Source organism: Rhodamnia argentea, chromosome 8, assembly GCF_020921035.1.
Source record: "Rhodamnia argentea isolate NSW1041297 chromosome 8, ASM2092103v1, whole genome shotgun sequence".
Classification (NCBI taxonomy): Eukaryota; Viridiplantae; Streptophyta; class Magnoliopsida; order Myrtales; family Myrtaceae; genus Rhodamnia; species Rhodamnia argentea.
In genome coordinates this window covers 22,046,386-22,073,128 of record NC_063157.1, presented here as the reverse complement: position 1 = coordinate 22,073,128, position 26,743 = coordinate 22,046,386, and the positions used below count along the sequence as shown (strand labels likewise).

Here is a 26,743-nt window from a genome sequence, read left to right as displayed (position 1 = left end):
CTTTTCATGACTGATTTTTTTTTTTAAAGCCTCTGTGTACGCAACTCTTAAAATGGTGGGCAAGGTACACTAATGTCGTGGTGCATTTCCCGGCTTGAATTTCGGCCGCACACACGATGTTAATGTAGTGGAGAGCATCGGTGGGCCGTACGAAATACGTGGGGATGGACCAAAGAGTGAAGTGTTAGTCAATGGATGTCATGGCATGGACCCCGAGAGTACGTAGGACATGGAACATGCGTCCGTGCAGTGTCAACCTCGCACATGGATCGTAATGTTCAGAGTGGGTCACCATGAGCCAGACCTATCAAACGGGTGAATCGGGCTGGATTATAAATGGTCTGATCCAAATATAACCATTTAATTCGTTTATGACCCATACATCGCAATGCAAATTTGTCGACTCATAATCAACCCAACCTGACCCATACTCTTAAAACACTTTCATATTTAATTCAATCTAGAAAAATTCATACACAAATTGATGTGAGAGTTCAAAGTACATGAGCGCAAAATCAAGTGAGGCGAGAGAGCATGAAGAGAGAGTCATGGAGGTAGGTTGAAACCGAATAAGGTGTGAATCTATTTACGACTCATTTAACACTCATGTTATGTTTAATCTCATTTATGATCTTTTATTGAATATAACTAACTCATATAACAACTCAATCTATCATATATGGATTAAAAAATAGATTTATCACCCATTTTGACAGGTCTAGTGCTCAATTGCCAAGTTCATGCAATGCACGTGCGAGCGAATGTTGCCATGAGCATCCATGAGATATTGAAGATGAAATGCTTGTCTGGGCGAAGTTCGGCTAAAGATCGGGCCAAGTTATGCTGGTGATGTTTCTAACTCCTCCTGCTTTTCTTTTCGTGACATTTTTTTTCTTTCTCGACGATCGTGTTAGCGATTGACAGAACAACTGTCTCCAAAAGGAAAAATCCGATGAGCAAGTTAAGGCAGATAAATTTCTTACGAAGAGACGGGACCTGCGTTATCTTTTTGTTTTGTAGGATCAGGGTAGTGTCGGTTCATTGGCATGTCAAACACAGTGGTACTAAATGAATGCAATTAAAGGGAAAGAAAGAAAGAAGGAAGGAAGAATCCAAATAGAATCATACATGATGTTACTTGCTTATATCGTTTTGCAAATTACTTACGCATGCGCCAGGCAATCCAATGATATGAAAGTCGTATGATATGTGGCAATCGGGCACGATAAACAGTAAAAATGGAATTGCAAACGAAGAATAGTTTCGAAACTCGACGATATGTAGGCACGTCATATGATTCGCCGATCACATGTCACGTTCTTTTTAGTTTAAGCATATCTTTTTTTATGATTAGCTATGGGTTTCGGTCGGGAAAATTGTCCAAAAACTCTTAAACTTGTTACACTTTTGCTAATTCAGTCCTAAACTTTTAATTTTACCAATTAAGTCCTAAAACTTTTTCATGTTTTACCAATTGAGTCATTCCGATCAATATTGATCAGAAATTGCTGACGTGGAGCCAACCGTTCTATATGGCATACCTGACGCCGACGTTGACATTTTTAAATAATATTTTAATATTTTTTGAATTTTTAAATAATTCTTTTTTTTCTATTTTCCTTCTATATTCTTTTTGCTTCTTTTTTTTTTTTTCCTTTTTCTCTTCGTCGGGCCTCATCAATGACCGGCGGAGGTCACTAGCCTTAGGCGAGGGTGGCAAAGGGCTACCCTCACGCTCGCCAAGCCAGGGAGGGCAGCCCACGCTTGAGGCCGATGGAGGGAAAAAAGGAAAAATTAAAAAAGAGAAGGGGAAACAAAAGAGAAAAAGAAAAAGTAAAAAAGGGAAACCAAAAAAAAAGAAAAAGAAAAAATTGAAATATTATTAAAATTTATCCATGTCAAAGCCGGTCGTGCCATGTAGGACAACGGACGTCCACATCGGTGATTTTCGATCAAAATTAGTCGGATGAACTCAATTGAAAATTTAAACGGTCTAGGATTGAATTGATAAAAGTGCAATAAATTTATAACTTCTTGGGCGATTTTCCCAATTTCAATCAATATCCTTAGGATTAATTTTATTTGATTTTCTAGGATTTCATATGCTCAAAAAAGGAAGGAAAAAACAGTGTCCTAGAAGCAAAGCCTTGCCAAGACCAGTAATGGAAACCCTTAGCCGAGCAGATACGATTTTTCGGGAACAGAGAAGGGAGAATTACCCAAAAAATCCTAAATCTATTACAATTGTGTCATTTCAATAGTAAATATTTTACATTGATGCCAATTCAGTTCATCCGCCAATTTTAGCTGGTCAATACCGACGTGAAATTTTTTTTAATATTTAATACTTTTATAATTTATTCTTACTTTAATTTTTTCTTTTCTTTCTTCGGTATTTCTTTCTCCTGGACTTTGTTTTTCAATCCCTCCGACCACAAGTGAGGATTTTTTTTTTTTGTTGGTAATTTTTCCGATTCATAGAAGGCTGATGATGTAAAGCTTTTGAATACATCACGAATTGACACATCTTGCAGCAACTAAACAATTTGTTTAAGAAACACCAAAAATCATGAGCTCCATACACTCTGTCTCGAAATCAACTGACCAAATTATAAGCAACCATTACACGTAACCCTCCCATACTCGACATTCCTTTTGCAGATCTCGATGATGACAAATAAACAAAAATGAAAAACAAAAAAGCCCCTATCGCCATTAAAACAAAAGACCCAGATTTGCTTTCGAGTGACATCTTTCGTTTTAACAACATCGAGATCAAGAACATGGGGGTTTAAGGATGTTTGTAAGTGCTGGCCACTTAGAGATGGAAGTGCGGATCGAGTACGAGAACCCATGATTGATGTGATCGATCCTCTCTTTTTCTCTCTTTTACTTTCTTGGAAAAGTCTGTGTTTGTGGGATTTTGCTCATATTTTTTTTTGGGGACCATTTTTTTTTTTTAAGGTCTTTGTCGAGTGGGTAGCCAGCTTGAGTGTCCCTTATTGGGGACCATGTGGATTAACATGGCAGCATGAACATGCACAACTGTTCAAAATTTGAGCACATCATTATTATTGCATGGCACGATCCTCATGTTTTTCTTGTAGTGCTTTGAGCTTTTCCTTTTGCTCAATCATTTGTTCTTTAGAAGCTTTCATTATCTTGGCAACTCAGACCATTGGTGCTTGGGGAGATTGGATGTAGATTTAACTCAGTACTCTATCTTTGGGGATAATGATGACTATGGAAAGCAAAGATGGATGGCGCTTTTGGGGTTTTGCCCCACTAAGGAGCATGATTGGTCTATTGGGGGGTTACATACATTCGCGGTTTGGACTAACGCACATTTTACCGCTCTTCATGTATTAAAACAAGAAAAATCCACTTTCGGCGAGTAAATTCAGAATTCTTGATTATCAAAAAACTCACCGATCTCATGACTACACGCTCTTTTGGAAATTATAAGATCCGTGACTACTTATACTCTGAGTAAAATTATGCATGCAACCGAGCGTTAAACTTTCTGTCGTGTTCACGATCAGCAAATCGAAGTTTGTTCCGGGTGCTCATCTTTGGTTTGCTCACTATCAATCTACATGTCGATTAGAACTAGACTAGCAATTTCAAGTGTTTGATATTTATTCTTTTCTTAAAGTGGGAGTGTGCAAATATCATTATTTTTTTTTCTCCCCTCAGTTATTTAATTTGGGGGGTTTCGAACAAAAACCTTCCTGATGGAGAGAACATTTGATTCCATCACCTGCACACATGATGGCACCTATCCGTGTCCCAAGCCACGATTCAATAAACAAACGAAAAAAGTGGGCGTTTCTCTCACTTTTAACTTGCACAATCAAAGCCTCGCTTGGTGGCCAACATTGCACATGCTTCATATGGAATTAGTATAAAGATTGGGGGAAAACCCTAAAAAAGGCAAGTGGCAAGCGTGGCGGACATCGATTCGCTCGAAACTCCGGGAGCAATTGCAGTCGAATTTTTCATTCTTAATACGCGAAAGGGTACAAGATTAAATTCTTTGATTAAGATTAAGAGACAGCGATACGATTGTTCAGACTGCTAATTTCTAGTAATTACGCACATTCCTAAGGAATTTATATAGTCTTCTCCCATGTCCTTGTGTGGCATCGTGGGCCATCACAAGCAGTCAAATAACTTAATATATTAATGTCGTTATTAAGTATTAATTTCCCAAAGAATCATTTTGTTCAGCATAAAGTTCCCCACCACATGACACGTGCGCATTTGTTGGCGCATCAAGTTTTGAATTAATTCGGCAGATTAAGGACAAATGATTTGTATAATACGATGAGATGTTTTTTCACTGCTCATGTAACAATTTTTATATGGAGCATGTTTTTTTTTTTCGGCCATGATTCTTCGATTCCTCTTCCAAAAACGACTTTGTCCAACTCAGTTATTGGACGTGGACCCCGTCGTGATGTTGTCATTATCCCAGTGCTAGAATTTGGTCCGAGACAAGAGAATGCAAATGACTAAAGTCTAGGGAGGAAAATGACATTTGCTTAAGGGTCATTACGTGGAGTTTTATGTGGATAACTAAATTTTGGCTTATAACTAATATTCGTGACCATAACACCAATCTAAATACTATTTCGGGACGAATTTTTCAACATGTAAATTAACCAAAGTACGTATTTCCCAAATCGGTTGCCATTTTCCTTTTAGAAATCAAGATGATTCGGTGCTTACGTGCATGTCACTGTCCAAACCACCCTTTATCTCTTCCCAAAAAACAACATTTTTCCGACCCATGGCGTCAATTATTTTGTTCCTTTGTGTTAGAGAAAGTCCCCAGGAAACACATAGGATATATTTGTGTATGTGACATGGTATATGTATGTTTAAGCACGACCTAGCAAGTTGAACCAATTGCACATGCTGCTAGTCCATCACGAGCCACCAAAAAAAGGCGTCATTATTCTCCGAGACATTTCTCGAGAATATTTTTCCATGTTCGAGATAATGAAAATATTTCTCTCGATTCTCTGTCGCTCTCATGATTGCACATATAGCTCTCTTTGATTATTTATGTCCTTAATTGATATGTTTTCTTAAATAATCATCTAATAAATCCTGTAAATAGATTCATATACTTTTTCGTTGTTCATATAGTTTTTTTGTATTCCGAATATTTGGCGCGTATTCTCCCATTTCTCCGCCATGTCTGCCGCTTCGATCGCCGGTCGAGACTCTTCCTTTGCTCATTTCGGAAAACAGACACTACTCCCCGACTAGCCGCCCTTAAATGAATTTCTTATAAAATTTTAAATATAGTGCAATTATTAGTACAAATACAAAAAAAAAAAAAGCTCAATATATGGGCTGAGTCTGTAATAAAAAAAAAAATTCCTTTCTAAAAAAGATTGATAAATACATAATTGCCGAATATACAATTATGCTAATACCAAAGGCAAGAAAGTAATTACTCCAAATCCAAATGAAATTTTATACTCTCTTATCTTCCAATTCCCTATTTAAAGCCTTCCTTTTCCATTACTTTCGGACAGTCTCATCCAGACACACTCTAACCTACAAAAGGAGAGTGAGTTGTCGGATCCTCCCTCCCCCCCAAAAAAAAGGAAAAAAATATCTCTCCTCTTTTAATTACCTTCCTCTTCCAATTTTGATTCTGAGACACAATTTCCTGTTTCCTCTCTCTCTCTCTCTCTCTCTCTCTCTGTATCTGTATATATATTAGGACTACATCATCTGGTTTTGATAGAAGTTCCGTAATTATAATCTCTCTCCTTTGCTCAGTATTTGCATGGAGTTGTTCCGAGCTTCTGGTCTCGCATGTCTGCTCATACCCACCGCTGCCTTCTTCTTCGCCCTCGTCGTCCTCGTCCTCCTCCGCGCCTCCGGCCGGCGGAGGCGCAGGCTGCCGCCTGGGAACCTGGGGCTCCCGGTGATCGGTGAGACGCTGCAGCTCATCGCGGCCTACAAGACGGAGAACCCCGAGCCGTTCATCGACGACAGGGTGCGGCGGTTCGGGCCGGTGTTCGCGACCCACGTGTTCGGGGAGCCGACCGTCTTCTCTGCCGACCCGGACACGAACCGGTTCATATTGCAGAACGAAGGGAAGCTCTTCGAGTGCAGCTACCCGAAGTCGCTCTGCAATCTCCTCGGGAAGCATTCGTTGCTCCTGATGAAGGGGGGTCTCCACAAGAGGATGCATTCGCTGACCATGAGCTTCGGGAATTCCTCCATTATTAGGGACCACCTGCTGGTGGACATCGACCGGTTGATCCGGCTCAACCTGGAGTCCTGGTCCGACCGAGTCCTCCTGATGGAGGAGGCCAAGAAGGTGAGCTTACTCTCTGCGTGATTTTCCAGTTTTTGCATGTCTAAAAAGAGAAGGGAAAATAAGGGTTTCTTTCCTTTCTTCATAAAGATGGAATCTTCCTTGAGTCGAGCAATATTGGTTTTGACCTGTCGTGGTAATTTGTGGCGTCCCCGTACGAGATTTACTGTCTAGTTCCACCTTAGTCGCGATAGTTTAATTCTATCTGAATTTCTACCATTTTTTTTTTTTATCTTTTTAATTTGTCTTCTTCTTCATCTACTTAATCTTGTGGTACTTTGTGGAGCTTTATACGGGTTATAATATCTTGTTGTCTGGTTCCTGTCAGTAAATTTTTGACCTTTCACTTCCTAATATTCATCAGTTTAACCCCATGCGCGAGGGTTGCTTGGGTCCTGCCCTTTAGTTCCACTTCCAGCTGGTGTCTGTGAACTAGATTTCGTGAGAAACGAAAGTGGAAGATACTACTTGTCTTCCTTTTGAGCTTGCGGACGCGAGTCAAGGCTCGATGGAAACACATCTTTCAACTTATGAAACGTCGCTTTTTTTTTTTTTCCTTTTTTTCCTTCACCTCTTGGTCATGATAATGGAGCGCTGATGACTCAGATTCCATTGTCGAATGGGGATATTAACCATTTTAGCCTCACGTTGAGGGCCATCAAAACTCAAGGAGAAAAAGCGTACGTGAGCCCGTGAATCATCGTCTTATCACGTGCGGTCGAAGCCCATTTTGGATCTATCGTTTTTTTCCTCGTCTCCTGTCTCCCTTCCCCTTTTTGATGCCTGCAACACAAATCTATTAACCCTGCTCGGGGATTTTGGAGAGGGAAAATGAAGGGGGGTGGGGGGTTCGTATGTCGGTTGCATCTCCCTTTTGGAACTGAGTAAGTTTCTGCAAAATTTTGTTTATTTTTTTTTTTGCAGATAACGTTCGAGCTCACGATGAAGCAGCTGATGAGCTTCGATCCGTGCGAGTGGACGGAGAGCTTGAGGAAGGAGTACGTCCTTGTGATCGAAGGGTTCTTCAGTGTTCCTCTGCCCATCTTCTCCACCACCTACCGCAGAGCCATTAAAGTACTCTCTCTCTCTCTCTCTCTCTCTCTCTCTTGATTTTTCTCCGAATGATTCATTCTTTTTCCGAGAATATTATTGTCCGAGATATGTTTTAAAAAAACCTACTGAAAACTACGTATTCAATGTCGAAAGCATGAGTTAAATGGTTAAATCCTGACTAAGAGAGGCCAGCCAGCTTTAAAGCAGAAGAGAAAATCTAGGTTAAACTTTTTCCCGCAATATAAAACAAGAGGAGCGACAAAATTGGACGTAGAAAGGAAGGGGAGAGGAGGAGTAGGGCATCTTTCATGACCCGGCTGCACGTGTGATAGTGACGTTCTCTGCAATGATAGGACATCTTTTTTCTTTTTTTGTTTTTCTTTTGGTGTCTCGCAATTGGAATTTTCTAAAGTTTTAATGGGCACGTCCAATTGATTGTCGCCTAGCAAAGATTGTTAATTCCGCCTTAATCCCTCCTTTAATCAGGTATCTGTGTCCATCGGGCTTTGGTTTGACGATTTAATTAAATGACCTCCACCCCCGTGGTGGAGGTTTTGTCGTTTATATGTTTCGTGGCGTTGTTGTCTTTAGCCCCCTCGGGTTTGTTTATAATATGGTCTTGAACTTTCCTTGACATGAACATTGACACGACAGTGATGTAATTAACGTTGGATCACCTAATTGTCCATCGGGTTTCCGTTCATTAAAACTGATATTTTTTTTTTTTTTGGGGGTGGGGTTAATTGTTTGAAGGCTAGGACGAAGGTGGCGGAAGCTTTGAGCTTGGTGGTGAGGCAGAGGAGGAAACAGTGCGAGGCGGGCATGAGGAAGAATGACATGCTGGGAGCTCTCTTGGACGGCGGCGGAGGTGGGGGGTTCTCCGACGAGCAGATAGTCGATTTCCTGGTGGCGTTGCTGGTCGCCGGCTACGAGACCACCTCCACCATCATGACCCTCGCCGTCAAGTTCCTCACCGAAGCGCCTCGCGCTTTGGGCCAGCTCAAGGTAAAATCGAAAATCCCTGGGCACGTTCTCTCGGGCCATTTGTTATCGTCTAAATGATTAGATTCGATTTGACATGGACCCGTGATCGACACGGCACGGAAATCCTTCTCCATATAAAACCACCCCAACTAATTTCGACAATAGGTTTGTGTGTCTTTTTTTTTTTTTTTTTGCCTTTCTCCCAAGAGTGGGGACCCTAATGGGCATTATCATCGTGTTGGCCACTTCCGAAACCTCAATCTCGTTATCTAAATCCTCAGCCGTTCACGCTCTATACGGACATTGGGGGCGTGACCGGCTAGGGGGAAAGAGATAAAAACAACGAGCCTATTTTGTATATTGGTCGGGTCGGGTCACGTACGTGTCACTACCCCACGAGAGAGTTCAATCATTCCGTGAATAGAGTTCAGTACCATCCCTGCGCAGCGCCAATAATGGAGTGCCATCATTCTTTGCTTGGCTGCTCGGGGAAACCCTAAAATTGAAGGGCATACTAGTAAAGGACATGTTATATTGTCATTTTTTTTCCTAAGGTACTACAGTTTTTTTTTTTTTTCAAGGAGTGTTGGGGCAGCATGGGGAAGTGTAAATGAAAAAAAAATGATTTTTTTATTTGGGTTAATTATTTATTTTAGCGAAATAAAAAATTAGGGAGTCAAAGGTACAAAGGGTGAAGTCAAAGGGGAGCGGACATTTGTCCAACCGGACATGATGATGATTCCTTTCCTTTCCCAGATTAAAACTCTGACCTCCCCTTACAGATCTCAATCTCGTTCGCTCCTCCTTTTGACCGGACCGGGGGGACGGTCGGATTGACCAAACCAGCCCTCGCGGTCGATCGTCCGGGACTCCGGGGGGTTTAGTAAGGGGTAGATCGGGAGGGCAATTCGGACATTTCGCTATCCGGAGTGACGAGGTAAAAGTGTTTTTTTTTGGTGGGCCCCAACTTCGGGAAGCGTGTGGAGTAGGGCCCGCCCGGGGGGAGTGCTGACTCCAAGGGCTAGGGATGAATAGGCGCTGTCCTGAAGGAATTCCTAGGATCGATTTGGTCTTCGTGTTTTCACGTGATGTTGTTCCCACATGCATCGTGATTCGCTCCCCCCCGTTGAATTTTTGTGTTCCTCTCTTTTTTCTTTCCTGAAGAAGATTCATTCGCTTATGATTCTTTTTTTTTTTAATCAAATATCCCCAATTAGAGTTTTTACAATTTTTAATTTTTTTTTTTTTCAAACCCCATGAATTGATGATGACAGGAAGAGCATGACCAGATTAGAGCCAGGAAGTATCCTTGCGAGAGTCTAGATTGGAATGACTACAAGTCCATGCCCTTCACGCAATGCGTAAGTCAAACACAGTATTCTCGTGACGTTTTGATTTAGTCTAGTGTTCTGAACTTCGACGCCGTGCTGTATATGTGTTTTCAGGTTATCAATGAGACTCTGCGAGTCGCAAACATCATTAGCGGAGTGTTCAGGCGAGCGATGACGGATGTTAGCGTGAAAGGTGAAAAAGCAAACTTTTTCAATTCGATTCGATTCCATGTGGGTATTGGTTGATCGACCGGTCAATTATTGGTTCTTACCATAATCTCTACCCAAGCAGGTTATACAATTCCTAAAGGGTGGAAAGTGTTCGCTTCGTTTCGCGCCGTGCATCTAGATCAAGATCACTTCAAGGAAGCTCGCACTTTTAACCCGTGGAGATGGCAGGTATCTCTCTCTCTCTCTCTCTCTGCAAATGCAATTCTCGGTTTGATCTCGAAAAAATGATGTGTATGGTCAATTGTTTGATTGATGAACGTGAATTATAATACATAGAGCAATTCCGGCTCGCCGACCCCTGGAAACATCTTCACACCGTTCGGAGGAGGCCCTCGGCTCTGTCCCGGATACGAGCTAGCTAGAGCGGAGATATCCGTGTTCCTTCACCACCTAGTTACTCGTTTCAGGTACTAAATACAGCCCCAGTCTTTGCTTACATTTCTTTTTCTCAGGCGAAGTAAATGCTAGTAACGGCCAACTCTTCATTTCGCATGACAGTTGGGTTCCGGCGGAAGAAGACAAGTTGGTCTTCTTCCCGACGACGCGGACGCAGAAGCGGTATCCCATCCATGTCCGTCGGCACGATGCGGTCGGGCAATGTACATAGTAGGGGGGAGCGAATCTTCGCCCGAGACGCGAGAAGGACGGAGTTAGCGGTTGTAGAATAGAAGATGTATGGGGGATCCAATAACTATAAGAAATCAAGTCACTGATAATATTATATAGCAACTGTTGAGATTATTTCGTTCATTGATCTGGGTCGAACTGGTTCGCCGCTGAGATGCTTACGATTCTCGAGTTCAAGCAAAACATGAAAATCGACCCCTCTTTTTTTTTTTTTTTTTGGGCAGAGTTATGAGTAATATGATTATCTACCTTTATTAGTGCCTGGATTTTGCATCCCCTCGAGCCCCAAAAAGATCCTGCTTTCACTTTATGGGTGGGTGCACACGCGGGAAGCAATTATGACTTAATTCAACCGCACTTTGCATTGATCAAGAAGCATTTAAGTCCGAAGTGATTTGCTCTTCTTCGCAATATCCCAAGAAAGTCAATTTGAAAAGGAAGTGCAAAGTTCAGAGAAGAAAAGAATGCAGGAACAGGGTAAACGAGAAGACCATGGTCATTGCGCTCCATTTGGTCTCAAAAGATAGATGGGTCACGCTAGACCTCACTCAAAAAACGAAGTTCACATCTCGTGAAAGATTCATCAACAGCTAACCGCGCTTGTACAGTTCTTTTGAGTCATATACTGGCTTGATGCACTGCTTGTATTCAACAGAATAATTATATGTAACACAAAAGCAGCCCCTAACACGAGATCATTCCTCGAAACGGAGACCCAAATCAAAAGCCACCCATCTTGCGGAGACGGCGGTATAGGTACTAAAGCCAGGACAAGTACGAGCGGCCTGTGGCATAGACCATGAAGACGCCTCACGAGCAAAATTGGAAGGCGTCTCCCCCTTTGAGATTTTGACTTGTCATGTTGGTCGCCGAGGCGCTTCCGAGTGATTCTAGCAGAGAACACGCGACACTACTGCTTCTCCTTGCTGCTTATTGCTTTCTCGACGACTTTGACCTTCTTCAAGTTGTCACTGTTGACGAGGGAAAGTTTCTCAAGGGAGGATTTCAGTTGAGAGATCTGGCTGTCTTGAATGAGAGACTTCTTCCTCGATGTCTGCTCTTTCTTTATCATTTCAGTGTACCGTCGTAGCCGGGCAGATAAAGAATCTATAGATGAATGCAAAGCGTCCAATTCCACTCCTGCAAAATCGTCTGCATAACCGCAAAAAAACGAAGATTCGTTAAAACAAGGGCTTCGAATCAACTCAACAGGTATAGTTGCAGACAACCTACTAATGCCCGTGACATAATTGGTAGCAAACGAAACTGAGATTTGAGCAATTCTTCTCTTTGATCTCAGCAAATAATACAGTTGATGACTCAGATTGAAAAATTTAAGAAGCTGTAAAGACATTGATTACCAAGCTCAGACTTGAAGTCTCGCTCTGCTCTAGAGAGTGGTTTCTTGTGAGCTACAGGTAGCTTCCTTAAGCATTTTAAACGTTCATCCAGAATATCATGCCGCTGGATTGCATGATGGATCCTTTCATCTAGCTCAGTCTGCTTTCTCTCAACTTTCAAAAGCCTCTCCTGCGCCACAACTAAACGAGCATGCTGGTCATCAATTATTCGCTTCAGCTGAGGGGCATGATGCTTGAGCTCAAAGTAAACCTGGAAGATAAAATTTATGTAATCATCAATAACTTGATCTTCCTGCCAATGAGCTAGCGACTAAAAGCCTCTCCTGTGCCTCAGCTTTATGAGGGATCCAAAAGTAAATGTGTGACATTTGACCGGTATACGAAATAAAACCAACCAGGGAAGAATCCTGAAAAACTAAGGTTGGAGCAGAGCTTCAAAAAGTTCTTTTGGGAAACATTAGGCAGTCGCGCACCAATATGCACACCAGCACAAAGGAATCGAGTTTCGGTAGGATTACCAAATAGGATTTCTGACATACAAGCTAGATGACTTTTGTGGTACGACATTTAGTAGAAAAACTGACTTCAAATGTGAATGTTTATAACTTTGCACAAAGTTTAAAGTGTTCAATAAGTTATCATGTCTACATTGACTCTTACATTTTACTTTTTGCTTGATCAAAATCTGACAGTGCACACAATTTGATTTTTTCAAACTCGAAACATTTGAAACTTTCAAAATATAAGACCCTTGATATGTCGATCCATGTATAACTTTTCACAACTTTTTGATATTTGGACAATATTTAAATTTGGCAGGAAAGCAAAAAATCAATTCTTCTGCTTTATGTTTAATGCTAAACCAACAAGCTCATTTTATATAAATCCCTATTTCCAATACAGATAAAGTCAAAGATAGAACTACAGTTAAAAGCCACAACTAACCCAAACACGTCCCCGGAAAGAGAAAAAAAGGAGCATGCTAACCTACTTAATGAAACGCCAGAGGCCCTTAACCAATAATTCTCTTTCATAGAATTAATGAATATGTCCTTACCTTATGTGCATATTCCACATAATTCTCATGGAAAGTCTTAAAGTACTGATGAAGGATTGACCGGCCTTCAATAGAATCAGCAGCAGCTGATCGCAGATTTGGTGGTGTCTGGGGAACAAGAACCACTTTAGGACCACTAATAAGTTCTTTGCTGATCATAGCAGGAGTTTCCATCTCCTTTGACTTTTCCAGGCTAATATCTTTCTTCTCCGTATCCACACGAACAGGAAGCAAGACATCCCAAGTCTTCATCTCTAGGACAATACAATCCCGACTGGAAGTAACTCCAACAATCCACGAATAACCAAATGAATCAGATAATGAGAGAGAACCACAAAGAGGAGAGGGCAAGGATGTTTCCTCAAGGCAGGTGCTCAAAACAGGATCTATGGAGGGTGTTCTAACAACCTCTTCCTTGCCATTTGCTTGACTCGTAAAGGGAAGAAAATGCAGTACTATTGAATCAATTCCTCCATTATGAAGAGCATAGATCCTTTCTGGCACTAGGGGATCAGTGAACATCATAATTCGCGCATCACTGTTGTTCTGTTGAGGCAAGGCCAAATCCACGATCGCCAATCTTAGCAGAGGAGGAGGCTGCCCTAACCAAATTGTGTGTTCTAATGGTTTGTTAATATTCCACTTGGAAGTTTCCTCGGAGTTTGACTCGCAAATCATAGCAATACCCAGTATCCGGTCGAAGGAGTCAACCCGCAGACGAGGCGAACTGCCTACGTTCCAAACTGGCTGAATTTCATCAGCGAGGGCATCCACCTGCAGTTGTCCGCCAGTCCAAGCTGTCACAAGTATTGAATCTTTGCTAACTAAGTTATAGAGAAAACTGACTGCACAGCCTTCGCACTCTGCGCCCCTAACACCCCTAACTGCCAGATCATCTTCTCTTCCATGACAGGCTTTATGTAGAGGGCCCTGGAAATCAATACAAGGATAAACAAAATTGGTGCTTAGCCTAAATCACTATTAGATTGTAGAAAAACACACATACACAGACAGAGACACACACACACACATAATCTTGATGGGGAAATACATGTATCATAACATCTTCCACTGAAAAAAAGAAGAAGACCAAGACACACAATTACTTCTCTTCTGTTCACGGCACCACGCTAAAAATTAAGCACAAGATGGAAAAATATATTCTAGGCGCAAGTGAAGATATTGAGGGAAATCTTTGGCCAAGTCAGCATCATACCAACACATTATCTTCACTATGCAAGCAATGGTCATTAGGTAGATGTTTGAGTAAGTATAGGACATCATGCATCTCCCAACATTCATTGCCTGTCAGCCGTCGATATTTATCGCACATCATGGATTCAGAAGGACATTTACATTCTTGATTGGCAGTAACAAAATATACCTGTAAAGAAAGAGAAGCATCAAACAATGCATAAGGACGTGCTTTTAGAGTAGCTGGATTTCCCCCTTCTGCTTCTTGCTGAGCTAATTCAGGAAATGTAGCTTCCAACCAAGATATTGCCATTGTGGAGTTACGAGCAGCAGTTGGATTTGTTGATTTTAGACCATATGTATGAGCATCGCCATATATCTCCAGTATAGATTGCCATTTGTGAGCACTGTTGATGAAAGTTGATATTACTCAATTAGTCTTACTGAACACAAGCTAAAAAATAATTACCCTAAACCCTTAATCAAGTTTTAGTAACTCTAACACTAAAATTATGAAATGGAAACTTTACAGCTTAAGGGAAGAGACAGTATCTGTCAACAACTGAGGCAAGGATAATTCTTGTGAATAAAAGGGCGTCCTTAGTGGACAAGGCTTCCCACTGTCCGAAGGTCAGGGAAGGGTTGTCTATCACATGCAACCTCACCTTGTATTTTTTGCTAAGAGGTGATTCAACGATGCAAACTAGTCACCTTCCCGTCACAACAGTAATATTTAAGACATCGACTATGAAATTTCGAGTACAAAACAAATACACAAAAGTACCTTTTGAACGGAACAATTGGACAAAGGATGTAAACTGAACCGTCGGTAAACAAAACAAAAACCTACAAAAACAAAGATCACGGGATTATAGTCAATGTCGCAATTAAAATACAAATCAAATGGCAAGGATAATTCTTGTGAACGTTCCACAAAAATCAACTGAAGAATTGCAAAAAGGGGCAGCAAATTGCAGCTCCAAGACACGTTACAGGTTATGACAATACTGTTGGCTGGAGAATTAATGACACACGAGAATTTTCCTCCACATTGAAAAACATTGGCTATCAATGCAATTAATTGGACAAACAAAGGTAAGCATAAGACTGCATCTAATCCCAGTATTTGTGCTAAAAAAATCTTTTTCCTCATGACTTACGCTGAACCTGTCCCACAAGTGATCACCTCCAAAGTAGAAATCGACAGCGCAAATTGATGCAGCTTTTCTTGATTTACCAGGTACCACGGGCTGTAGGTAAAATTCTTGCTCTGGTTGCATGGCATTGGCAGAAAAATCAAACAGCCTTCGCCAAAAAAAAAAAAATGGAAACAATTAGAACGTAGTCATTGAACTACAAAAAAGAAGAGTAGCATGTGCTTAGTAACCCAAAAAGAGATAAAATTTGAGGAAAGCCATTTCCAGTAGATTACCAAAATATAAACCATAACAAGTCCCTCCAGTCCTAAGGCTTGTCCTTTTCACAACTGTGCCCTTTCAATAATGTCTCCTCCAAAGCTATGATAACACCATCGTTTGAATTACATGTCCCTATCTTGAGAGGGTTTCCCATTCTACTTCTGACATGCACACCCCCAAAAAATTACATCTTCCGATAAAGCATCTTGGGGCACTCTTCCGCTTGCCCCAAATCTCCCTAAATAAGTGCCTCGCATCTTATACTCACTAGAACCATACCCTTTGTTCCTCAATAATCATTTGGAATTTATAGTTATTATTATTATTCCTTTTGTTGTTGTTGTTGGTGGTGGTGGTGGTGGTGTGCACAAGGGAAGAATTTATAGTATGTGACCCAAGAACCAGGCCGTAATAGAAGAGCATCACATCTGATCTATCCCAAGCTAGAAAGCAAAGGTGTACACACTATACACAGCCCCATAATTTGAAAGTAGGAGGTATCTTACCTGAAAACTGAATCTGAAGAAAGGACTCCTAGATGAGTGTCGCTATATGGGTGCCATGAAGCTCGTAGAACTCTCAAGGCATTGCTTCCATTTAAGTAAATTTCAGAACCAACTAAAACAGTTCTGTCATCAGGAAACAACACAGTACATATTAGAAGTCCTTCAGCAAAAAAAGCACTACATGTTTTTTTTCAAGGCAAATGCTTGTGATGAATAATTTATCAGCCCAAAAAGGAAAAAAACTAGACCACAACAAAATACAAGGACAAAGATTCCAACAGATATTAAAAGCCACGAGGTCTAGGCTTGTCCCTTAAGAATGAAAAAATCAAAATAAAGTCCCAAAAGATGGAATAACATGCTCTTAATACTGCTGACATGGAATCCAGTAACATGAAAACAGAACACCAAACTCTGCACACCTGCAAATAATGTCGTCAGCAGTAGAACTACGCCCATAGAGGTACATAACACATAGGGCATCTGAACCTTCAAGAAGCAATGCCGATCCATTCCTGTTGATGGAGATTTTATCCACCACAAAGTTGATCTCCAAATCTGCTCGCAATACCTATTTGATGGACAGTGTCGACTGATATAAGTAAGGCGGACCAAAAATGTAACTATTTCACAGGATAACACAGTCTTCAATCTTGCAATTTCCACCATCCAAGCAAGTTTGCAAACTCCTAAAGGACCAAATTTCCACTAATTTTTGCTGCTAAGCCAAGAAAACTTGAACCTCGGCATTCAATGTGCTAAGAATTCGTTTCCAGTTCCACGGCTTAAGCATTAGCATAACAAAAGACATCCAACTATCCTATCAGTTGCATTTGCTTAATGTGAAGTACGCTATAGATGCATCAAAACCACCAATTCAAGCAGCAAATGCCGCCAAAACCACAGTTTCTTGGCTCGGGGGAAAAAAGAAGAAGAAGCAAACGAATACCGCAGAGGACTTCAACATACAAACGTATAGAAAATGATGATAGAGGAACCTTAGAGGGAGAAGCAGCGAGAACAGAAGTGGGTTCGGGTTCTCCAAGCCGAACGGACAATCGATGGAGGCACCGCTTCTCATTGTCCCAAAAGTAGAGCCGCGAGGACCCGTCCCAGGCCAGGAGATTCCGCGGCGCCGGAGAATCGGTCGGGGCGGAGGGAGAGAAGACCGGATGGTTCTGGAGGGGGAGCCACTGGGCTTCCTCCTTGGGAGTTAGGGATCGGGGTTGCGGCTCCGGAGTCGAGTCGGCGAAGTTGAAGTTGAACCTCATTACAGCCCGCCGACGGTCGCAGGTGACAGCGGTTGGGTGCGGGAATGGAAGAGCATTTGTCGCAGCTTCCACTGCTTGCGAGGGAAGGCAACGGAGACGGACGGCAACGCCGCCTCGGCTTTTGGGCGACCATTTATGGGTTTTCTATTTCATTTATTTGCTCCTTTTCTTATTAGTTCCCTTTTTATTTTTGTCGAATAATTAAACTGTTAATCCGGTTAATTTTTTTATTTGTTCGATCTCATCAATTTTTTTTTTGTTAATATGGTCCCTAAACATATGTTTTCCTAGGACTATTAAAAATTGCAAATGAAAATGACGACATAGACTGCCATGTAAGAACTTGTTAGCACTAACTAAATTAAATTGGCCAGATTGAATTAAAGTGTTAAAAAAATCTCAAATCGGTCGCGAATCGAAGGCACCGATGACGGCCATCGAGCTTTTGTAGGCCTCTGACTAATCAAAATTCACCGTTGAATTCGGGTGTCGATATGAGCATCAAAAGACTCGTTTTGACTAGCAAAAACCCATTTTCGAGGTTTGAAATGTACTTTGAGTCTTGTAACTCTTTGATCAAATCTTGATCTGACTTTTGGTCAACATAATGGTTTGTGACAAATAGGAGGCGAAATTTTAGGTGCCTTACATTCATCATTCAATGAAAATATAAAATGCCTTTTCGTTAATTCGTTTAGCGCTATCAAGTAGGATGAATGAGATCTCGAATTTTCTCCAAAGTCTTAAAGTCAATATTTTGCCATTTAGAGACGTACTAAAGATATTTGAAATTTCACTTTGTTTAAGATATTGACGATTTTATCTTATAATGCGCAATATGACCGACGGTATGAGCATTATCCAAACGGGCATTATGATCATTTAATTTCGACCGTTCCTTGTTCTAAATTTTGTTAGATATTGCTATTGTCCTTCTTTACATTCAAGTTCGAGTATCAAATTTATGATTTGTGATTGAGGAGTTTATTAATTTTGTTGTTTTTAGACGATAAAAGATGGATTCTTCCTTTTACATATTTACACTTTCTAAATAACTACGAATCCCATGCTATACAAAAAGGGCAAACGTGCCGTTTCAAGTGAGGGCGAGAAAAAAAAAAAAAAAACCGTCGAGTCTTTTCCTATCGCACAAAACTTGTAATAAAATTAGTTCGGATTGGTTTTCTTACAGGAAAGTCAAACATAGTCAGAGCATTTTGGCCAAAAAGGAAAAACGGTTAGCGTGGCGTGACAGCCAGGCATTTTACCTATATTTATGTCTCTGCGCCTTGGCGGAGTATAATTATAATTTCATTTGTGGGGAGTTTCGGCTGGGCGGCGCCGAGTTCCGACCATTCGCCACCGCCCGAAAACATGGCCGCGCGATCTCTCTGGCGCTCCCGCGCCAAGTTTCTCGCAGTGGCTGGCACCGCCGCTTGCGGCGGTGCTGCGGGGGCGGTGGTCGCGACCTCCGACGACCCAGCAACCGCCTTGAAGCTCTGCACCGTCGTTCCCGTTCGCCTCGCCCGCGACGCCGCTACTGCCGCTTCGATTGCCTTCGGTACGCACCTTCGCTCCGTTAGGCTGTTTAATATCTCCTTACGGACATTCGGACGATGACTATGTCTTTTTGTTTTCTTCCTTCTTTCTCCGTATCCGAGGATCTCAATTCCTCGCGTGCCTACTGATTCGGAACTCATGTCACGAAAGAAAATGTTTGTTTCTACAGAGCATAGGGTGGTTGTATTTGAAAAAGTGAGCTCTAACCACATACCACCAGATGCTTTTTGCCTGCGACATCTCTTGACTACACATGTCCAAAGTATTGATGCTTTTCTACGAAAGTTTTCTCTCCGCAAGCTGGATTTGACGATGAACTCGAGAAGTTCATAAGCGGCGTGAGGAATGGCATGGTGTTTGGAAGGATTGGATCTGATGCAATTGAATTTTTACCTTCATTTAAGTGGCTGCTCATCTAATAATTGGATGTCTTAGCTGGGTGATATCTGTGTACTGCGTTTGACACGAAACATTAGGCGAATTAGTGACTTGGCATGCAAAGAGAGATTGGTTCTTGTTATGTCGATGCATTCAGTTATGCTGTGAACTGTAACTACATTCCCAATACTCTGTTGTCAAACCAAATCTTGTTTCGTTTAAAAAATTTTACAAGTGTGATTGTTATGGCTGGTTGTCTATTAAAAAATACATTGCTTCTTGTTTCGGTGGTAAAGTAAATTGTTGTCACGCCAGATCTTGTTTCGTTTAAAAATTTACAAGGGCGATTGATGTGGCTCGTTGTCTATTCAAAAACACATTGGCTCTTGTTTTGATGGTAACTTAAAATTGTGCTCTGAACTGTATTTAGATTATCAATACTCCCTGCTGGGATTGCCAGAGGGTAGTGAAGAAAGGTCAAGAGTTAAGCACGAAGTTCATCTCAGATCAGCAGTTAAGCTTCAGGAGTTGTGTTTCAGAAATGGAGGAATATATATCAAGCTGGGGCAACATATTGGACAGTTGGTATGCTATTGATTTTGCTTCTTTAGATGCTATTAGGAAATCTAAGAACTGTACTTCCTCTGGTATAGTTCTCACGATAATCTTAGACAACTAAGCAGGATATATGGTGGAGTTGATTTGGAAATCAACAGGTGGCATTACTGCTGTGTTAATTTATACAGGAATATTTGGTACCTGAAGAGTATGTCAAGACAATGAGGGAGTCTATGTTGAACAAATGTCCAGTTTCCTCCTATGATCAAGTGCGTGAAGTTTTTAAGAAAGAGCTTGGTGAGACACCAGATAAAGTATGTATAATTGTTGTAATATTTCCTAACTGGAATCATATGCATTCGCCGATGGTCTCATAGGCTCTTTTAAATATGTTGAGTTTGCGTCCATGTGTCAGTTAGTTCGACAGGTGTCCCATACATAAGCTTGAATATTTAGTTCCCACGTGGATGCTTCATTTTTCTCAGTTCTCTAGTATTGCTGAACCATGCTTTTTATTTCTCCAGATCTTTACTGAATTTGATCCTGTTCCAATTGCAAGTGCTTCCTTAGCGCAAGTTCATGTTGCCCGTACACTTGATGGCCGGAAAGTTGCCGTGAAGGTTTTTTTCTTTCATATTTACTCTCAATCTTCATATGCTAGGCAAAGATGCAAGTCATGCATTCTTTTATACTTCTCCTAGATAATGTACTGACCTGGTGACAAAAAAATTATGATGATCAGGTTCAGCACACTCACATGACAGATACTGCAGCTGCAGATCATGCTACCGTTGACTTAATTGTGAACACTCTTCATCGTATCTTCCCCAGTTTTGATTACAGGTAGTGTTATCCTTAGCAATATATAGGTTATCCTTCTGAGGAGGAGCTAACATGGAGTCTTTATTGCCGCATCAATAAATGACTATGTACATGCAATTTATATTTTTCTTTCTTGCTAGCCACGTGCAATATTTACGTAAATATGTAGTTTTGTGACTTCATTTCATTGGTTGTCTTTTCTGGCATTTTAATTCATTTCCTTATTAGTATATACCAGAATTATGCAATTAGGCCCATTGCTTTTTGGGCCGGAGTATGCTGAATGTGCTCTCTCATCTTTCTCACGTAGGTGGCTGGTTGATGAAATGAGTGAAAGTCTGCCAAAGGTAAGTTTGTTTTATGAGATCTGAGCTTCATGGTTTTTTCTGGTGCATGTCTTTCTCAATGGGGGGCTACAAAGTGCGAACTTCATGGAAGTAGAATACTGTAAAAGCAGATTGCCAAGTGCCAAATCTGACTGTCTGCACACTGTAATTAAATATCGTATCCATGATATGCTGACCTTGATGCTGCAAAATACAGAAATAAGTTGGCATATGTTTTAGATTCGCCTCTAACATTGTTTACACGTGAGTTTTGATGCCTTAATAATTTGGGAGCTTTTCTGGTACTGTAGGTTTCTCTCTCTGTCTAGTTGTGCGTACATTATGTGAATATGCCTGCATAATGACTAAGGGAACTTTTCAGTTCTGCTTTCCGCCAGTTTTGATTGTAATTCTCATTTGAAGTATACTCTTCTGAAAACCTCTTTAAATAAAGTGCAGCTGGAATGAGGTATTCCTTTTCCAGGTGACTGCACTGTAGTGTAAATTATTCTCTCTCCAGTGTTTATTGTGCTGTTTCGTAAACCTGGAAGGTTATGGATCTTTTTATGTAATCCCAAGATTGGAATCTTTTCAGTTGGGAGGTAAGACGGGCAAATCATTAATGAGGAACGTGATACTGATAATGTCACACCTATGTTCTCTATTAAAAATTGCAGATCTGTTCATCAGGGAAGAACAGTTCTCTAATGTAGCATTCATTTAATTATCATGCTAAATTATTGTGTTGGGAAGTTGTATCACATGATTGCTATTTCTTGTAAATATGCTATCAGGAGCTAGACTTCTTGGTTGAGGCAAAGAATAGTGAGAAATGTATGGATAACTTTCGGAAGCTATCTCCCCACATTGCAGACTTTGTTTATGCACCAAAAGTATATTGGAACCTAAGTACCTCAAAGTTGTTGATCATGGAATTTATGGATGGTGCACAAATAAATGATGTGAAGGCAATTCAGAAGCTTGGAATTCGGCCAAGTGAAGTTTCAACGCTAGTAAGTTCAAATATTCTTTTACGCATTGATGTACTTCTCAGCCACTATTTAGAAGAAATAAATTGCCTGAATCATTATTTTAATTTGCCAAACATGCAGTGTGCGCAAAAGTTAAGAAGACATGGTTACTACAACCACACAAAAATTTCAATTTAATTTATCAAAGGAGTGATGCTGGGGCGGTCTTTTAACCAAGTAGAGTGATAAATTGGTTTCTCAAATGTCATTGTAGAATTATGAAAACTCCTTTTTAATTTGTCTGCGAGGAAAGAGTTCGAGGTATGTCCATGGTTTTGGTTTTGACTACTTGGAATTGAGCATACATGGCTGGTGGAAAATGAAGTTGATGATATAAAAAACACAAACTTGGATGACTTTTGGCTCACGTTTCGCAGGTCAGTCAAGCTTTTGCTGAAATGATGTTCAAACATGGGTTTGTCCACTGTGATCCGCATGCTGCTAATTTGCTAGTTCGTCCTATGCCTTCCAGGAGTATTTTCGGTAACCTGCTTTCTTCATGTGTTGCATACCATTTATTTGATTTGATAAGTTTGTTTCTCATAAATTGTAAAGAGAAGTTCAGACATCACTAAAGGTGGGAAAAGGTGGTCTTCCGGGGGTTTGTGGGATTCCATCTTATTAGATATTTATGTCTCAATTGTCATGTTGTTGGCGTACTCACATTACGTTATACTAAATTTCTAATCCTCGATCACATCAGACTTTAAGCATGAAGAAAAGATTTGGCAATTGTCAAAGAAAAGACGTGTCTTAATTGTCATGTTGTTGGCAAACTTTTTGTAGATCAAGAAGAAAAAATTTGGAGAACCTTCCTGGGTTTGATTGTAAAATGGGAAAGCCCATTTCTTTTCACTTGACAAGAACTTTTTGTAGATCAAGAAGAAAAAATTTGGAGAACGTTTCTGAGTTTGCTTGTAAAATGGGAAAGCCCATTTCTTTTCACTTGACAAATTAAATGTTAACTTGTTATGGCAACAATTAGAGGAAAATTTTCACGATGTATCTGCTAACATCCACCTGGCCATGTTCCTTGGTAAGTGGGTTCTTGCATCGTTGCCATTATTTTGCATCATGATCAGCTAAATACAAGAACAAGTTTGTCGTCATAAAAATCTCAAGTTTCCTTTTCTGATGCTTTCTTCTTGTATCTGAGATTCTTTTTCTGTTTAAATTTATCCCCCTTGTTGGCTTTCAAAGTTGTGCCGGCTGTTCAAAGCGCAAGTTTTACACAGTTTCACATATGAAAGCACAAGATGTCACATTAAGTTTTTTTGTTCTTTGTGGAGCTATTGACATTCTGCTCTGTTTTTTAAATGATCATCCTTTAGGTAACAAAAAACCACAGTTGGTACTTCTAGATCATGGTCTCTATAAGGAGCTTGACCTGTCTACTAGGACTAACTATGCTGCTCTTTGGAAGGTATATTACCTCCCGTACTTGCATAATGCAATATAGACGAGTTAATATTTTTCTCATGATGTTTATACATTTGTTTTTTCTAATACAGGCACTGGTATTTGCCGATGCTAAAGCAATAAAGGAAAATAGTGTCAAGCTGGGCGCGGGGGAGGACCTTTATGCACTATTTGCAGGAATTTTGACCATGAGGCCATGGAATAGAGTTGTTGACCCAGCTGTTGACCATTTGGTTATACGAGGCAGTGATAGTGACCGTTCGGAGCTACAGGTGATTGTTTTCCCGAATGCCACTGATTGTGCTTACAGAGATCTATTTATTCTTCTAATCGCATTTACTTTTCCTTTGTTACGTGTGATCAACATGATTATTTTATCAGGTAGTAACATGACACTTTTAACATTCTCTAGCAGATGTACGCATCTCACTATTTCTCGGAGATCTCAGAGCTTTTGAGAAGACTGCCTCGAGTAATTCTGCTGATGCTGAAGACAAATGACTGTCTACGAGCTGTAAACAATGCACTGGTATTGTGTGGCTACCTCTTTATTTGCATTTATAGAATCCTCTTGTGCTGTTGTACCTTTTGGGCAATTTCTGCCTTGCATACCACTGTTTGTAGTCTTCTGTGGACAATAGTAGAACTTGCCATATAGGTCATGTTTGTACTGAGCCAGACAAAGCTAAATTATGGAAGCCCCCTCTGTCCCTCTCATCTGTCTAATTTATATGAAAAAAAATTATTAGTTTCGTAGTGCATTCACAATATGGTAAAGCTTAGTCATACTAAGTTGCTGACGTATGCATGATAATATTCTCTCTGATTTTGGTATAAATTCGGTCTGCTCGCTGCTATGTGCTGCATGCTTTATGAAAATGTCCACACTGCTGAAAAGAAGGATAAGGACCATGCAACTACTCTGATAAACAGCTTGCAGCTTTTGCTAGGATATTGGTACCTCCAGTTCTAGAGCTCATTAGAATGTAAGGTAAGTCATTAGCGAGATATCTGAGGAAATTACGGGCTGCAGGAGTACAAGGACACTCGTGTTACCTGTTTCTGGACCATCTTGTCTTTAAATTTTGTGGTTTATATATTGGAGAATTGTTTAACTTGTAGATTGAAAACGTTCACCTAATTGAGTGCATCCTCCTGCTAATCTGTGCCATTTAACAGTTGCAGGGATCTTCACTGGAGACATTTCTTGTCATCGGGAAGATATCTTCAGAAGCAGTTCTTGAGGCAAAGAAGTACGAAGCAAGATCTCTTGTACGCAGGTTGAGTGTCTGGTTGGAGGAATTATCGGTGGAAGCTCGTCTTTTCATGATGCAGTTGGCCCTGTGGCTTTTACAACTTAGAAAAGCTTTGCCCTGGCGAACCCCATAATGATAGTTCCTTTTACCCTTCTCTGAACGTTCTTTTTATGACCTTCGCCTGAATTATATTCTTTCTCCCTGTGGTTGGTATATCTTCATTCACATGAAGGATTCTCCAACCCGGGTCGACAGAGTGAATTTTTATATAGGAAACAAGCAAATAAATGATGTCAATCTACCTTGTAGCACATCGGCAACTATTCATTTTTTTGAGATCTCCCCATGGGGTGAAGTGGGAGAATCACTGTAAGAACAATTTTGATTCTTTTGGAGGGGCTCATGTACGACACGGTTAAATGAGATGTTTGCTTTCATATCGCTTGATCTCGGCCGTGCAAGAGAATGAGTAATGAACACCTGCGTCTTTGTCGGGCACAGTTTATGTTGTGAAGCTTCCTTTACCTTCATGGGAAGACAAATTTGAGATCATGCCCAGTAGTTTCTCGGAAGTCTCTGGCTTTGGGAATGGGTATGGAATGTGACGAGACTGTTGCTTCACATGTTGCTCTTTGCTTCATTTCGGGAAATAGCAAACTGGTTGAACTCAAAACCATGCGACCATTGTTTTCTTAGGAATAGGTGTTCCTCGAACCGGCCTAACCGGCCCGATAATTACTTTTGCTAACAGAACGAGGCGGCTGCTGAACTGTTAGCATGAAAAGGTTCATACCGCGTCGCGTTGCGTCGGCAAAGGAATCTTTTCGTCGATACCCGAGAAAATATGAAAAATAAAATAAAATAAAGAACAAGTTCATCGTTGACCCGACGATTATTTTAACTCCAAGATCATGAGGAGGCGCATCGTATCCTATCGTCCCCAACCGTTGAACTCACGACTGGCTCGAGCTTCGTGCAGGTGGGGGAGTTTATTGACCGTAGCAATTGATTCAAAAGGCCCACCTACGTTGCAAGTGGCCGTGCTGCTATCGATGTTATCTCCATCGAACGCCACCAAAATTCAAGCGCCGACGCAAGGACGACCCACCAAGCTCCGCTGAACAACCAACCAACCACGACTGTCACGAATTGCATTTATTTACGGAATACTGACATAAATAGCTGCCGAATTTTAGCCTAATATGCGATTTGATATCTAAATTTTTGAAACATGTTCAATTTAAGCGTTGAGCAATATGAAAATATTCAATATTGTCCTTCCATAAATTTAAGTTCAAGGATGTCATTTCATTATGAGAAAGGTGCATTGGAAGTCCTAAAACTTATCATAAAAGTGCATTTGAGTCCTAAAAGTTTCAAAAAATGCAATTAAGTCCTAAAACTTATCATGAAAGTGCATTAGAATCTTAAAACTTTCAAAAAGTGCAATCAAGTGGTAAAATTTATTGTATTAGTTCAATTCAGTCCTTCCATTGATTGCACTTTCTGAAAATTTTAGGACTCGATTGTACTTTCGTGACTAGTTTTAGGACTTCATTACATTTTTTGAAACTTTTAGGACTCTAATGTATTTTCGTGATAAGTTTTAGGACTTGATTGAATTTTTTTGAATGTTTTAGGACTCATTTGCACTTACATGACAAATTTTGTGACTTGTAATGCACTTATTCCTTTCATTATTGAGAAATATTTAGTTATTCGGAAGTTAGTTTTAATATCACAAAAAGGCAGGTTGATAAATCTTTAAGGAATGTGACGTCGGATCTTTAAGTTTTTGAACATCATCAATTTTAGATCCGGTAAACTTGTAAATGTTTTTTTTAATTATAATTTAGGGTCCAAATTGAACATGTACCGGAAATCTAGGGATCATGTCGAAATTGTAAATTTAGGAACCACATTACACATTGAGCTATAGTACATGGATTACATTGAACAAATTATAATTTCATGGACCATATTGTACGTTAAACCAATGTCCATGGTCCTTTTTCCT

General features: G+C 40.5%; 3 protein-coding genes across 3 annotated transcripts; 2 read left to right on the top strand and 1 right to left on the bottom strand.

The window, feature by feature from the left end:
• The first annotated feature begins 5,702 nt into the window (after positions 1–5,702).
• Positions 5,703–10,692, top strand: LOC115748221 (cytochrome P450 90A1). The gene is made up of 8 exons (XM_030684677.2): positions 5,703–6,346; positions 7,268–7,417; positions 8,150–8,401; positions 9,655–9,741; positions 9,826–9,904; positions 10,004–10,110; positions 10,219–10,349; positions 10,441–10,692. Exons 1-8 carry the CDS (start codon positions 5,807–5,809, stop codon positions 10,547–10,549), a joined length of 1,455 nt encoding a protein of 484 aa, XP_030540537.2. The 5' UTR covers positions 5,703–5,806; the 3' UTR covers positions 10,550–10,692.
• A 503-nt stretch (positions 10,693–11,195) lies between these two features.
• LOC115748219 (nuclear pore complex protein NUP88) lies at positions 11,196–17,503 on the bottom strand. Its single transcript, XM_048283711.1, has 10 exons — positions 17,104–17,503; positions 16,528–16,676; positions 16,106–16,228; positions 15,342–15,486; positions 14,966–15,027; positions 14,372–14,588; positions 12,988–13,917; positions 11,931–12,180; positions 11,400–11,721; positions 11,196–11,362 (listed from the first exon to the last, which is right to left on the bottom strand). Exons 1-9 carry the CDS (start codon positions 17,374–17,376, stop codon positions 11,480–11,482), a joined length of 2,391 nt encoding a protein of 796 aa, XP_048139668.1. The 5' UTR covers positions 17,377–17,503; the 3' UTR covers positions 11,196–11,362; positions 11,400–11,479.
• A 1,176-nt stretch (positions 17,504–18,679) lies between these two features.
• LOC115748220 (putative ABC1 protein At2g40090) lies at positions 18,680–25,173 on the top strand. The gene is made up of 12 exons (XM_030684676.2): positions 18,680–18,937; positions 19,745–19,899; positions 20,061–20,186; positions 20,397–20,492; positions 20,615–20,715; positions 21,005–21,041; positions 21,815–22,033; positions 22,429–22,534; positions 23,383–23,474; positions 23,563–23,742; positions 23,886–23,999; positions 24,650–25,173. The coding sequence occupies exons 1-12, from the start codon at positions 18,751–18,753 to the stop codon at positions 24,857–24,859; spliced, it is 1,623 nt and encodes a 540-aa protein (XP_030540536.1). The 5' UTR covers positions 18,680–18,750; the 3' UTR covers positions 24,860–25,173.
• Positions 25,174–26,743: the final 1,570 nt, after the last annotated feature.

Bases quoted from the DNA above. Each gene is read 5' to 3' on its own strand.
- LOC115748221 (XM_030684677.2), top strand. From the start codon at position 5,807: ATGGAGTTGTTCCGAGCTTCTGGTCTCGCATGTCTGCTCATACCCACC. The intron at 7,418-8,149 runs GTACTCTCTCTC...AATTGTTTGAAG, and splicing joins CCTACCGCAGAGCCATTAAA to GCTAGGACGAAGGTGGCGGA. The intron at 10,350-10,440 runs GTACTAAATACA...TTCGCATGACAG, and splicing joins CACCTAGTTACTCGTTTCAG to TTGGGTTCCGGCGGAAGAAG.
- LOC115748219 (XM_048283711.1), bottom strand. From the start codon at position 17,376: ATGAGGTTCAACTTCAACTTCGCCGACTCGACTCCGGAGCCGCAACCC. The intron at 15,028-15,341 runs GTAAGTCATGAG...TTGTTTTTGTAG, and splicing joins ACTTGTGGGACAGGTTCAGC to GTTTTTGTTTTGTTTACCGA. The intron at 12,181-12,987 runs GTAAGGACATAT...TTTATCTTCCAG, and splicing joins ATGTGGAATATGCACATAAG to GTTTACTTTGAGCTCAAGCA.
- LOC115748220 (XM_030684676.2), top strand. From the start codon at position 18,751: ATGGCCGCGCGATCTCTCTGGCGCTCCCGCGCCAAGTTTCTCGCAGTG. The intron at 20,716-21,004 runs GTAGTGTTATCC...TTTCTCACGTAG, and splicing joins TTCCCCAGTTTTGATTACAG to GTGGCTGGTTGATGAAATGA. The intron at 24,000-24,649 runs GTATTGTGTGGC...GCCATTTAACAG, and splicing joins GAGCTGTAAACAATGCACTG to TTGCAGGGATCTTCACTGGA.